Raw genomic sequence first — 13,952 nt, forward strand, 5'->3', positions numbered from 1 at the left:
ATGTGCAGCCCACATCTCCGCACATTCAAGCATCCTCGCATTTTTGCTTACGCAAGATCAGTCTGGCTTCGGGGGGGGGCCGGAGGGGCTGGGGTGACTCTGCTGTGCCACTCGGGGGCTTTTACAGCACAGCTCAGTGTGAGGCTCAGCTGAGCCGGGTCCTGCAGTCACCTGCAGCCACACGCACCGTCCCCAATGTGCCACCCAGCGCCGGGGGCCACCCGGCTGCGGCTCGTGGGGAAGATTTCCGCGTGGCTCACGTTCCCATGGACCCCGACAGCCGAAAAGGGGCGTAAAGCTGAAAATTAATCCACTGTGTATTAACGCAGCCAGCTTAGTGTGGGAAAACGCTCTCAAAGCGCCGCTGCTTCAACTTTTTCACACCAGCCTTCACGTGCCTCGCGTTTTACTCGCTGTTAAAAATACTACTGGCTCAACTTCGCCGGCTTCCCAGAAAGCGAGACTTTTTTAAAAAAGAGTCCTCAAACAGCTGAAGCACACCAGCCTAATTACGCTCTGTCTGCATCCGCTTTTAAAGCCCCTCCAGTCGCCCACCCCGCCGCGAGACCCCGCGCTCGCCCTTCCAGCTATCGGGGCTCTTCCCTTTGCCACCTTATCGAGCGACAAAGGGAAGAATGAGCATTGTCCCGGGCTGCTGCTTGCTTTAGGGGAGGGGGGGGAAAAAAACTCTTTAAAGCACGATATAAAACGCGCAGGTGAGACAACAAAGGTATTGTCCGTGTGCGGGCTGAGAGCCGCGCTGCCGGTTGTTTGTTTACCGGGGGGCGGCCCGGGGCTGCCCCGGCCCCGCGGGGCTCACGCCTTTGTCGCCCGCCGGGGCGGGCCGGGCGCGGGGACTACATGGCCCAGCGTGCCCCGCTGCGCGGATCAATGGGGCTGATTTGAATAATCTGTGAGCCCTTGGACTCAGGCCAATCAGCCGTCAGGGACCCATGATAAATCGCAATGCATTATTGATAATAATAATTACTCTGACATGCGCATTCCGCCCAAATTTCCCAACTCTAGGAATTTGTTGTGAAGAGGAAAATAATTGCTACTATTGCATGCTCCCGATGCTGGTGCACCATGTCGCGACGGAAGCAGGCGAAGCCCCAGCACATCAACTCCGAGGAGCAGCCCCCAGATGCTGCAAGTGGTGAGCGCAGAGGGGGCGCGGAGCGGCCGCGGCTCCCGGCGCGGCTGATGCGCGGAGGCGGCGGCGGGGAGCGAGGGGCGCTTCCCGGGGGGCTTTTTCCACCCTTGTGCTTCACCCCCCGCGCGCTCCGCCAGGAGCCGACCCTCGGCTCGCCCCGGGTTTTTTTGGGGGCCGAACTCCCCCGCGGGGCTGAGCGAGGCACGGGCTCCTCGTTATTTTCGGGGGGGGGGGGGGGGTTTCGGCTTTGGGCGGCTGCGGAGCGCAGCGCTGCCCCGCAATGCCCCGCACGCTCTCCCCGCGCCCGCGGAGCCTCCGCCGGGTCCCGCGTGGGGCCGCGGCCGCGTGGGAGGGGAACCCCAAAGCCTCCCCGAGGCGGAGGGAATTGGGGGGATGGGGGTAAAGGGGTGGGGGAGCAGAGGGAGAAATTACAGAGAACTTCGGAGGGCTAGGAAATGGCTCGGGCTGGGTTTCCTCGGTGTGCTTAGCACTTTGTCGGGAGATAGATGAGAATTTTTGTGGGGCTTAAAAAAAAAAAAAAAAAAGAAAAACCAAAAAAACGGGGGGAAGAAACCTCCACGCTCGGACTATTTTTGTTGGAGATCACAATCGCCCTGGACCTTTTGTAGCTTGACCTCCAGCCATCTTTGATTTCCGACTTCCTAAAATAACTCCGGTGAGCTAATGTGGGGTGCGCGCGAGCGCTTTGTATTTGGGCGGCGTGGGGGACTCGACCACCGCGGATCGCTCTCCCCGTTTTCGGGGAGCTCGCATTCCTGGGCCGCGCTACGGGAAAAGCAGAAATTCTGGCTAAAAAATCGGCCGGGAGCTGCCGGCGGGGCGGGCGTGCAGGGGAAGGGCAGGGGGCACTCGCTGGTGGCCCCCACGGGAGCGGGGCCGGGGCTACCGGAGCGGCATCTTCCCGAGCCGGGCTGCGGGGCCGGCGGCTCCCTGGCCCCGCCGCGGGCTCTTCGCCCGCTATCGCCGCCCTCGGTGCGGAGCTCGGGACGCTCCCGCGGTGCCCGTCCCGCTCCCGAGCGGAATGCGGCGGGAGGAGGGCACGTCCCGCCCGGCCGCGGAGCGTTTGTTCGGAGTTGTTGCGGTCGTTGGTGCCCAAATGTTTCCGTGTGCCCCCCCTAAGAACTTTCTTTGGGATCTTTGCTTGCTTTTGGGACTGGTTTTGTTTCCGTGCCTAGAACGGATCAAAACCCGTGCACGTTACAGGAGCTGCTTATTCCCAACCCGCAGGAGGTTCGGGCTCTTTAATTTTTTTTTTTTTTTTTTCCCTCCTCCCCCTTCTCTTCTTTGAGTCGAAATGTGCAATTGTTGGGTCCGGTTAATGGTGACTTAAGAAACAGCATGCTGGCCAGAAGGCAATAAATCCCATGTTTAATGCATGACTGTTTTCCTTTGTGCATATGGTTAGGTTGGGGGATGGAGGTGATGTTTCCACATGTAAATCTCTGCCCGCTGCTGGAAAGGCACCTCCGGCCCCGCGCTGAAACAAAAGGGTTAATCACTCCTGATGCGGCCGCTGGGGCGGGGGAGGCGTGCGGGAGGGAGGGAGGATCGCTCCACACCGCGCTCTCCGGGGCAATGGCCAGCTGCTTTTTTGTTATTGTTGTTCGGGCTTTTTTTTCTCCCCCCTCCCGTTCTCGATTTTAACAACCGAACCCTGGACGAAATCCCTCCGGGAGCCCCCGGCCGCCCAGGCCGGCGGAGCTGGGGAAGCTGTGGCGCCGCCCGGGGGGATTCTCCTGCTGCTCGTGGGCTGCCGTGGATTTGGGGGGTCGGGGCAGGTCCCGCACTGAGTCCCCCCCACCCCGTGCGGGATCTCCGCTCTCCGAAATGCAGCCCGAGGCTGCGGCTCCGACGGCTCGGACCGCCCGCCAATCTCCCAAATAAGTCTTGATATCCCCCGCTCCAGGTGTGCCCGTAAATAATAAGTGATGAAGTTGCATAACAAAGTCGAAATTCCGCAGGGATTTGTCTGGGGCATTAGCGAGGATATACACATACTCGTAATAATAAAATCAAGCCCTTATCTCCTTTTTTGCAAGTATTCCCTTTTTTCGCAAAGCGATTTGGGACCCACCTCTGTGAACAATGCAGCGGGTTAAAGTGTCCCGCGAACCTGGGGATCCATTAACAGGTCAAAAAATCAGCAGGTGGTCACAGGGGAATAATGCTACATACTGAAAATTAGCATTTCCACAAAGGGCTTGAAAATGCCTATTGTGCTGGATTGCTGCCATTAAAAATCGGATTCATTCTTAAAAATACAGTATCAAACTGCAACTTTTTTTTTTTTTTTTTTTTTTCCCCTTAGGGTAAAATTAGCGTAGCTTTGCTTCAGTTATATCTCCGATTCGTGTGCCGAGCGCTGTAGAACTGGAGAGAGGGATGTTGGACGAGGAAAGGTTGAACGAGGAAAGCCCAAGTTTTGTGGTGGTTGATGTTAGGTTTGTTTCGGTTGCCCGAAGCTGCTGGCGGGGATGGCCGGGAGCCCCGGGCTGCGGGAGCATCCCCGGGGTGTCGCAGCCCTGGCAAGGGGGAGAGGGTGCCGGGGGGCGGAGGGGGGCGATGCCCGGCTTGCTTTTCCTTTTACGTAAGTGAAACATAATATTCGTAGCAGGGATGGAGCCCTTTCGCCGCGCTCGACGGCATGTGACGTTTTGACAGAGCTGCTGCTCTAACCTTTGCCTCCTCCTGCTTGCTGTGGGTGGTAAGTTGATGTCAGGCTCACAATTAGGACTCTCATGCAATTGACCTTGGCAGCGGGGTTTGTGCCGTTTAGCTCGCTCCTAAACACACCGGGCGAGTGTTTTAAGTGTGGTCCGGGCCGGGCAGGTAGAGCCGGGCAGGGCTGGGGGGGGGGGGCTCGGAGCCAGCTGGAGCGACCCCCGCGGCTGTCGATCGTGGTGCGGGGCAGGCTGTGAGCTCAGGTGGGTGCCGGCTGGCGGTGGCCCCGCCCGGGGTGTTGGTGGCCCGGCGGGGCCGGAGCGCGGGCCGTGAGTGCCCTCCACCGACCGGCCCCGGCAGCTCCGGGGGGCTCCGAGCCCGGCCCGAGAGGGGCAGCGCCTCCGCTCCCCGCCTTCCCCGCGCCCTTCAGCGCTTGTTTCGCCCTTCACAAGCGCTGTGGGTTGTCCTGTCTTCGGCTGAATATCTCGCTGGAAGTCGTGGATAGGCCAAGGGGTGAATTAGTAGATAATAAAATAATCAAAGCCTCGAGAAGAGAGCCTGTGAGGCCGTGAAATGCTGATTGCGGGTGTAACGCGTTTCTGCCTCGTTCTTGGGTGGAAAAACGCAGCTGATGAATTCAGCGTAGAAAGCGTCAAGGCCTTTGGAATATCCCTGTAAGTTGTCAGTGGTGCGTTTTACTTAAGAAAGTGATTTTGTCTCAGTTAAAGTGCGCTAAATGGTGTTTGATAGTGGGAGAAAGGCGATTTGGGGCAGTTCAGAGCTTCTGGGAGTCCCCTCCTTTGGAAAAGCATCAGGGAAGCGCGACCCTGAGAGCGACAGCGGGCTGGTGGCAGAGGGTTCGTGTCAGGAGGGGAGGGTTGGTAATCAATCCTTCACGAGTTAATTTAAACCGGGGAAGTGCATGGTTTTTGTTAATCTTAAAGTAAAAGTAGTTGATCAAATGTAGGCTGTGGGGGAAAGTAAGCTCACCAAAGGTATTAAAACTCTTGATTTAAAAAAGTTGGTGGGAAACCCGAGTTCTGTTTCACCCCAATTCAAGTGAAATAAAGTTGAGAAAAAAAGTCACTAATGGCTTTAGATGAGTGATAGGCCAGCAGCACCCTTGTTGAAATCACATCAAACCAGATTTACTTCACTCCTTTTACTGTTTTCCTTAAAAAAAAAAAAAAAAAAGATTTCGAGCGGTGTGGATTTTATCAGCCTTCCTTGTCGATGACCGCCTTGTCCTACACAATAGTGGATTTTATCCATCCATTTGCCAGTGATTCAATCTAACCCCCCTGCTGGGTTTACTGCATTCTTCTAACTTATTGGATAACTAGATGCTGAGAGATAACATTCCTGAAATTCGGGGGTGGGGAGATAAAAAAACCACAGTAGAAGTCCTGGCCCTGGGAAGCCTTTGGAGAGGGCTGAGTGAAGTGCAGGAGGAGTTGCCTGGCAGGGCAGTGCTGGGTAAATCCTCGGCCGGTCGTGGGCAGAGCTGCCCCCCTGGCACGGGAAGCCCTGAGTTCCCATTTCTTTCATTTCGGTGGTCACTGCTGGGCTCGGGGCAGCTGAGGCGCTCTGGTCGCAGCACTTGGGCAGGGGAGAGGAGGTAGTTACAAAGCACGATGATTTTCACAGAAGCTGTTGGGGTTTTTTTTACAGAAAACAGTCAATTGCTCCTTTGTTATTCCAGCTACTGTAAAATAACCCAGCGTCCTGCTTGTGAATTTATCTAAAACCCTTTCTTTAAGGTAAAAGGGGAAGTAATGCATAACTTCTCTATTTGTCATGCAGCAAGTCGTTTCAAGGTCTGAATTGAATTTATTCAGAGTCAAGCTAATGCTTCAGGGACACAAAAAATACGTGACAGGGCAGGGCTGCCAACCTCTGCTGCCCAGCACAGGGACCTTCAGTGTACTGGAATCTCTTACTCTGAGATGGCAACTGCTGCTCAGAACCAGAAAAGTTACCAGAGCTCCTCAGAATTATGAAAATGAGGAGTGTGGGCTGTGCTGGAGATTGGGAAAGGGGCATTGAATTCGGTGTGATCTTATCAGCACAGAAGTAGAAAAATAAGTAGTATTATCAAGGGAAAGGAGATAAATGATCGGATGCTTTGAAGCAGTTAAAGTTTGAGGACTTGTCTAGACATTATCCTGGAATATCTCCATAGGGGTGGGCAACGGGGTTTGGTGCAGACATTTCTGTGCCACTGGAAAAAGTAAAAGCTGAGGTTATTTTTTAATATTTTGTGACGTGGAAACAGTGTCATTCTGCCTGGGAGATGGGACTGGGAAAGCCCCGAACACTTAAGGATGTGGAAAAGAGGTTTTCATGTTTTACTGTATTCCATGAAATAGGAAAGTCAAAGACCTCTCCAAGTCAGTGTAGAGTAGTTCTGGAAGTTTGTCTTTTTTTAATCTAGATACCTTCTTTCCAAGTATATCGGCTCAGACTCTTGCAAAACGGGTTTAAAACAATCTGTTCTTGATCCTGGTTGACTCTGACCAAGTTCTGAATTGTGTAGTAGTTGTACTTGTCTGCAGCCTGGACTTCTCTGTGTGTTTTTAGAGTTAAATCAGCTTTAGAGACATCATTTCAATGATACCCGGGATGGGAAATGCGTGCTGCCATTCGTGTTTCTTTCACTTACAGGAGTTGCTTGGGCTGAAGGGGAAGTGTTTAATTTTCCCTGTTTAAATGGGAGGCATCCAAACATTTTTGATCATAGCTGTGCTGAGAACTCCCTTCCTCCCTGTTCAAGGACTTGTGCAGGTTTGGATTTATTGCTCTGCAGATCACAGCAGAACAGGCCTCTGATACTTGCGAATTTCTGTTATTGATCACATGTTTATTTTTAAAAGTAAACTTTCACATGCTCTTCATGCCGCACAACATTAAACGGTTGAAGTTTGAGCACAGACCGTGCCCTTGTTGAGGGAAGAAATGGCAAAGTCTGCAATATCCTCCCTCAAGCAGGGTAAGGTGTTGTCACCTGGACATGGTCCCCTCCACGTTCAGGACGCACCCGGGGGTGGTTTGGCCACACCTTGCACAAGCCAAAGCCCCCAGAAGCTCCTGAGCTTCACCTCTTCCCATCCCGGGGGGCAGCGGGGGACCCGGGACTGGATCCAGGAGGTCTGGGCAGGACAGAGGGGTGACACCCTTGCCCCGAAATCACCGCACCACTGGCACCCATCAAATTAGAGCAGATACAGTGAGCTCCAGCATGTCCCAGCCCATGGGGGCTGGAATCCTGCCAGGGCCCTTTCTGCCTCCCCCTCGCCGGGAGGTTTTCCCTCCTGAGCTCTCCTGCCCTGAGCTCTGCCCCGCCTGCAGCGGGCTGGGAGTTTGTTGTTTGAGGGATGGCGAGGCTGAGCAAAAACATCCTGTTTTGGTTATAATTTCTCTTAACCTCTTGCAGTTCAGATATTTCCCCGTTTTTGGTTTGTTTTTTTTATCCACGTGCAAATTCTGCTCAGTCTGAGCTGTGGTGTGCTGGTGGTGGAAGGGCAGGAGTGGACTTGGACCCAGCTTGGCTTTCCCTGCCCCTTCCCAGAAGTGGGTGAGTTGTGGGTGCAGCTGAAGGAGGCCTCCCGCGAGGTCGGAAATGCCTCGGGGTAGATCTGCGAGCAGGACTTGTTACTTGTATTATAGTTTTAATAATCATAAGTATCAATGGAGGCCACACTCGAGTATCAAGTTCTGGGTTTTAATCAAGTCTTTGCTACTGTGTTCACATAGGGATTATTATTAGGGGTGTGTTGGCTTTCAAAGGATTTTAGAGCTAATACTGGCCTTGCTTTGCTGTTGTCAGCCCTCTTGCCTTGTAATTATTTTCGTAATGATAGAGCAAAAGTCGTTTAGATCGGTACAGTAAGAATTGCTCAAAATTCCTGTGTTAAAGATCTTGTATGAATTTCTGAGAGATGGTTAACAAAGAATTAGGACCTGAAGTGCAAACGTGGTGACAGATAACTCATGTGTGGCGTTTTGCTCAGTGTTTAAATACCTCCTCTGTCCTGGTGTTCCTTTCAGAGCTGTGTTGCAGGTGCTGCCTTGCAGAACTGTTCCAGGGGATTTTTACCTGTATGAAATGAGATTTTTTTTTTCCCCGAATCCCTTTTCATTGAGCCTTGTGAGAGTCCTTTTAAAATATGTTTTTTCTCATAAACTGAACTGAGATGTGGATTTTATTTGGGGTTGTGAAGGAATTGGCACCAAAACAAAGAGCAGAACTTCAGACTGATCTGCAAACTTGATTCCAGTGTCTTGTGTGGAGTCAGTGATCTTAATGGTGAATGCTTGGTCTAACTCTAGCAATTAATAATGTGACTTTCTTTTATTTTAAGGGAGTCCACAAGACGTCCCAGGTGATAGAGATGGTGAAATGAGTTCCAAAAGGTGCCGCACGGAGGAAACCAAAATCTGTGAGAAATGCTGTGCAGAATTCTTTGTTCTCTCTGAATTCCTTGAGCATAAGAAAAATTGCACTAAAAATCCGCCTGTTCTAATCATGAATGACAGTGAGGGAGCAGTCCCCCCCGAGAGCTTCTCCGAGGCTCCTCTGGGGCCCTTCCCAAGCGACCGAATGGATGGCAGGACACGCAAGGACATTCAGGCCAAGGGCTGCACTGGCTCTGTGGAAAAGAGAGAAGGAAAAATGGACGCTGAACCGGTAGGAGGAATGTACCTTAAAATAGAACCCCCCCTCACGCCTGCGGCCCCCGGCCTAAGCTATCTACCAAAACCCAAAGTACCAAACACTAACGTGACTTTGCAGACCATCCGTGGCACTAAGGTGGCCGTGAACCAGCGGGCGTCCGACGCCATCTCCTCCTCGGCGGCCGGGTTCAACGCCATCCCCATGATCCTGGAGCAGCTCGTGTGCTTGCAGCAGCAGCAGCTCCAGCAGATCCAGCTGACGGAGCAGATCCGCATCCAGATTGCCATGATGGCTCCCCACGCCCTGCACCCCTCCATAGCAGCTGCTACTGACCCGCTCAAGGCTCTGGGTGCCCACATGTCCCAGCAGCTCTCGGCTGCCGTGGCTCTAATCGGACAGAAAGCTGGGAGCCAGAGCCTATCGCTGGAATCCTTGAAGCAAGGAAAACTACCTCATTCTAACACTGGCATTGCAGCCGCCAGCTCGCTGGCTGCTGGGCTCTCCTCCTCCTTCCCCCTGAAGCCAGAGGGGAGCCGAGGCCTCCCCGGCTCCATCTCTCAGTTCCCAAATCCTTTGCTACCTCAGTCCTCCGGCTCGGTCATCTTCCAGAACCCGCTTTCGGCCGTCTCGTCTGTGATGGATTCCTCAAAGAAGGGCAAGGGGAAGCCCCCCAACATCAGCGTGTCTGAAAGCAAACCGAACGCAGAGGAGCCGTTCTTCAAACACAAGTGTAAATTCTGTGGGAAGGTCTTTGGCAACGACAGTGCCCTGCAGATCCACCTCCGCTCCCACACCGGGGAAAGGCCCTATAAATGTAACATCTGTGGGAACCGCTTCACGACCAAAGGAAACCTCAAAGTGCATTTTCAGCGTCACAAAGACAAGTACCCCCACATAAAGATGAATCCTTACCCAGTTCCTGAGCACCTGGACAATGTTCCTACCAGCACTGGAATCCCGTACGGGATGTCTGTGCCCCTGGATGAGTCCAACCTGATTGTGGACAGCAAACCTCTCCTAACAACTCTGCCTACCTCTGCGGCCACCGGCGCACCTCAGACCATCTCCAGCCTGGCAGGCATCAAGGAGGCTCTGCCTGGTACGTTCTCAAGCGAGCTGCAGTCAAGGCCCTCTCCCGAAAGCGAGGGCGGCTCCTCCTCGTCGGGGGCGGTCGGTCACGAGTCGGGAACGGAGCAGAGCTTGAGCTCACCACAAGCTGCCTGCAGCGTGAGCATCTTCCACGTAGGTGGGTCAAACGAGCAAGGCTCAGAGACATCAAAGCTCCAGCAGCTGGTTGAAAATATCGACAAATCCACTGCCGACCCCAACGAGTGCCTGATCTGCCACAGAGTGCTGAGCTGCCAGAGCTCGCTGAAAATGCATTACCGCACCCACACCGGGGAGAGGCCGTTCAAGTGTAAGATCTGCGGCCGTGCCTTCTCCACTAAAGGGAACCTTAAAACCCACTATGGCGTCCACCGGGCCAACACCCCCTTGAAGATGCAGCATTCGTGCCCGATTTGCCAGAAGAAGTTTACAAATGCCGTGGTGCTGCAGCAGCACATCCGCATGCACATGGGCGGGCAGATCCCCAACACCCCGATGCCGGAGCCGCCCTGCGACAGCGCCGAGGTGGATCCTGCCGTGCCTGAGAAGAACGGAGACATCGGTCGCCCAGAGGAGACGGTGGAAAGCATAGACATGGAAGACGACGTGGACTCTCAGGATGGCCCCAGGAGTTCTTCCAAGCCTCCTACTCCGTATGATGCACAATCAGAGTCGCCCGCCGCGGCCGCCGCCTTCTCCGGGGTTGCAGCACTGGAGAACCAGATGAAGATTGTGGCCTCCTCTCTGAGCTTGCAGCGGCAGAGCAGCCTGAAGTCCAGCGAGAACGGCTCGGCAGAGAGCGACGGCATGACCAACGACTCGTCCTCGGTGGCGGGCGATGCCGACTACCAGAACGGCAGGAGCCCCGCCGCCTCCGAGGCCGCGTCGCTGCAGGCGCTGTCCCCCGCCAACAGCCAGGCCGAGAGCGTCAGGTCAAAGTCACCTGCCTTCAACAACCAGGAGGATGCAGGCACGGGGAGTAAACCAGAGGGTCCTGAGAATGCTCCTGCAGAAGTGGAAGGGGTTGTCGGCGCTTTGGATTTAACGTACGGCAATATTGGTCGGAAGGTCATTAAGGAAGAGCCTGGGCTACACTTTGCAAATGGGGAATATGGTGAGTAAGGCAAAATGCTGGCAGGGATTTGGGGTGGGGCAGTAGGAAATCAATCCGAAAAGGACCAACAGGAAAACAAAACTTCCTCAGCTTTCCCCTCTTCCTGCTCTGTTTGGATAAAGGCATAGTCCCTGTAAAGTTTTCCTGACTAAGTCAGGCCCAAAATTCAAAAGTTTTAACTGCTGTCATCTCCTTAAAATTAATGTAGACTGTGCCCTCTGTGTCTTTTATGGGCTCACTTGATATCTCCTTACGGCTCTTCAAAAATACACATTTGTGTTTTAAGGGAAAACTGCTGATTGTGACCTGGAAACCCTAAAATAGTTTGTGGGGTTTTCAGGCTCTTTAGCGTGAAGGTCTTAAGGCTGATCTAAATTTGACCTGAAAGACTTTCTATTTCAAGCTCACCAGCAAACCCAGGAATGAACTGATGAGTTTTGGGGTATCCTAGGAAATGTGGTGGCCTCTGCAGATGTGCTCTTCAGGCACAGAGAGCTTCAAAAGCAGGGCCTCGAGTCTCAGCCAGGCTTAAGCTTGGAAGCAGAATGAGGCTGGGATAAGCACCACCTTTGCTTTCTTTCCAGGTCGAAGCAGTATCCCAGCTGCTTTTGTCAGAGCCCCACCAGCCCTGATAAAAATGGAGCTGCCCGGCGATCGTCCCCTCAGCACTGGCCACTTCATTGGCCCCCCAGCTCTGTCCCCTGGGGTCGCCCCTCTCCTGGTGCCGCGCCCCAAGTTCTGCCGTCCTGCCAAACAGCACATCTGCACTACCTGTGGGAAGAACTTCTCCTCTGCCAGCGCCCTGCAGATCCACGAGCGCACCCACACCGGGGAGAAGCCCTTTGCCTGCACCATCTGTGGGAGAGCCTTCACCACCAAAGGAAACCTGAAGGTGGGTCCTGTCTGTTGTCATCTCCCTGGTCTGTGAAACTAAGACTAGAGGTGGAAAGGCTATTTCTAATATTTGACCTGCCTCTGAGACAGCACTGATTTTCTTTTAGTTCTTCGAATACTTACTTTTGACCCTTGTCTCCTTCCTGAGTTTCTCCACACAGTTTTTTTTTTTTTTTTTTTTTGTGCTACTGAGATCACCCACAGGTCTTTGCTGCTGTCCTTGACTTTCCTTTTGGGATGGAAGGGGAGGCTTAGCACTCGCTAAGCAGATTGCTTTCATTTTAATTTGGATTTGGATGTGTCAAGACATAAGCATTCCATAGACTGCTACAAAATGCTGCCTGCTGAGTAAATGCATTACACTGCGCTGCTTGAAATTTTGTGAGATGAGAAGGGATAAACTAGGATAATCCTGAGGTGGCACAAAGTGCTTGGGGATTGTGGCTAAGCACACGCTGAAGAAGTGCTGTGAGTCTGTCCCTTTGCCAGATGAATCCATTTGCCCCATGAGGGATTCAGCTCCCTCACTTGCACAGAGGCTTTTCCCTCCCTGTGAGAACCCTCTTCAAGCTCTTCAGTCCTCTTGCATAAATGCTGATGGGGAGAGAAAATACTCTGCAGTGTGTGAGCAGTGCCTTGCTGGAAGCATCAGCAGAATGTGGTGTGGAAGATTGCAGCTTAAATGAACCTCTCTGCCAAATTACTTAGTGTGGTTTTTTTTTTTGCATTACCCAGTTTTTTTTTTTCAGTTTGCAGCAGATAATGTGGTTTCTGTTTTGAGGGCAGAGAGGGTGTCTTTGCCAACAGCACTTATTCCAAGTGTAAAACACAGTCCTCTGAGCCCTCTAGCAGCCAACTCCAGAGAGCCACGGTGATGTCAGGCAGTGAATGACCGTGTCTGACACGTGCCAGGAAGGGAGCCCTGACAAGAACCACCCAACTTAACGTTCACCTGAACGCAAACGGAGCAAGCCTGACTTCTTTGGGCTACTTGGCTGCAAGCAAAGTAGAATTTGGGTCCGCCACGGAAGAGCTGCAGAATTAACGATTCTCTTTGCTTCCCCCCCTTCTCCGGAAGGTCCATGTAGGAACCCACATGTGGAACAACTCAGCCAGGCGGGGCAGGCGGCTGTCCATCGACAACCCCATGGCCCTGCTGGGCAACGACCCCAAGAAGGTGTCGGAGATGTTCCCCAAGGAGATGGTGGCGCCCTCGGTGAGCATCGACCCCGCCGTGTGGAACCAGTACGCGGCCGTGCTCAGCAACGGGCTGGCCGTGAAGACCAACGAGATCTCGGTGATCCAGAGCGGGGCCCTGCCCGCCCTGCCCGTGCCCATGGCCGGGGGCTCGCCCATGAACTCTACCCCGGCCTCCAAGGTGGACCCGGGCCAGGCTGGCGCCGCCTCTGACGCGGAGAAGGCGGGCGGTGCTGCTGCAGACAGTGTGCCAAAACACCAGTTCCCCCTCTTCCTGGAGGAGAACAAAATCGCCGTTAGCTAAAGACTCGAGAGGAGTAGACCTACAGAAAGAACAAATATATATAGACACAAACATATATTTTTAAGAGATTCCACTTCGGCCTCCTATTTTCCTATTGACGTGCAAATGATTTTATGGTTGTCTTTGTAAGAGTTGCCCAGAGTACAATCATGACGTTGCTTTGCAAATAGTAATTAATAAAGAATAGGATTTCCTTCTATTTGGAAAGATGCGGGTCTTGCAAAGTAGTTCTTACGTGTGACTTTAATGTGTACAAGCCTTACAGAAGTTTCTACAACTTGAAATTCCAAAGGTTAGAATATTTACCTCTTTGTTTAGAGTGATAATGGGGGTTTTGAATAGAGTGGAAACAACCTACTGTTGATGGAAAAGCTTTTATTTACTGATGAGAAATGGAAACTATTGATGCGGGTAAATATCCTAGAATGTCTGCCACCCTCTTAGAATTTTTCTGTTTGGATTTTTGGCTCTGTGTGGTTTCTGAATGTACTTTTTCTTAATAATTGCTATAAAAACTAAAAAGTTGGTTTTTTTTTTTTTTTTTTATTCCTTTGGTTTTTTGCCTCAGAAGTTCTATGAAAAGCAAGTTGCTGTTTTTCTTTAGTCACTGCTCCTAAGTAATTAATTCTTTGTGTTGTTGACTGCTGCTTATTTAATACTACTACTAGGACAGTCCTTCAAGTATAGTGCCAAAATTCCTGCTTCCAAAGATGTGCAGTTTTTCCTAGATGTTTTATTTCAATACCAAGAGCCCCAAACAAGCATGGGTGGGTATGTATATACTTTTTTTTTTTGTTGTTGTTTCCTCTTGAAAGGGAAGACT

General features: G+C 52.5%; 1 protein-coding gene across 1 annotated transcript; it reads left to right on the forward strand.

The window, feature by feature from the left end:
- The first annotated feature begins 1,089 nt into the window (after positions 1 to 1,089).
- On the forward strand, positions 1,090 to 13,694 carry SALL4 (spalt like transcription factor 4). Its single transcript, XM_053992919.1, has 4 exons — positions 1,090 to 1,159; positions 8,200 to 10,734; positions 11,319 to 11,626; positions 12,707 to 13,694. The coding sequence occupies exons 1-4, from the start codon at positions 1,090 to 1,092 to the stop codon at positions 13,127 to 13,129; spliced, it is 3,336 nt and encodes a 1,111-aa protein (XP_053848894.1). The 3' UTR covers positions 13,130 to 13,694.
- The last annotated feature ends 258 nt before the right edge of the window (positions 13,695 to 13,952 follow it).

Source organism: Vidua macroura, chromosome 17, assembly GCF_024509145.1.
Source record: "Vidua macroura isolate BioBank_ID:100142 chromosome 17, ASM2450914v1, whole genome shotgun sequence".
NCBI classification, from domain to species: domain Eukaryota; kingdom Metazoa; phylum Chordata; class Aves; order Passeriformes; family Viduidae; genus Vidua; species Vidua macroura.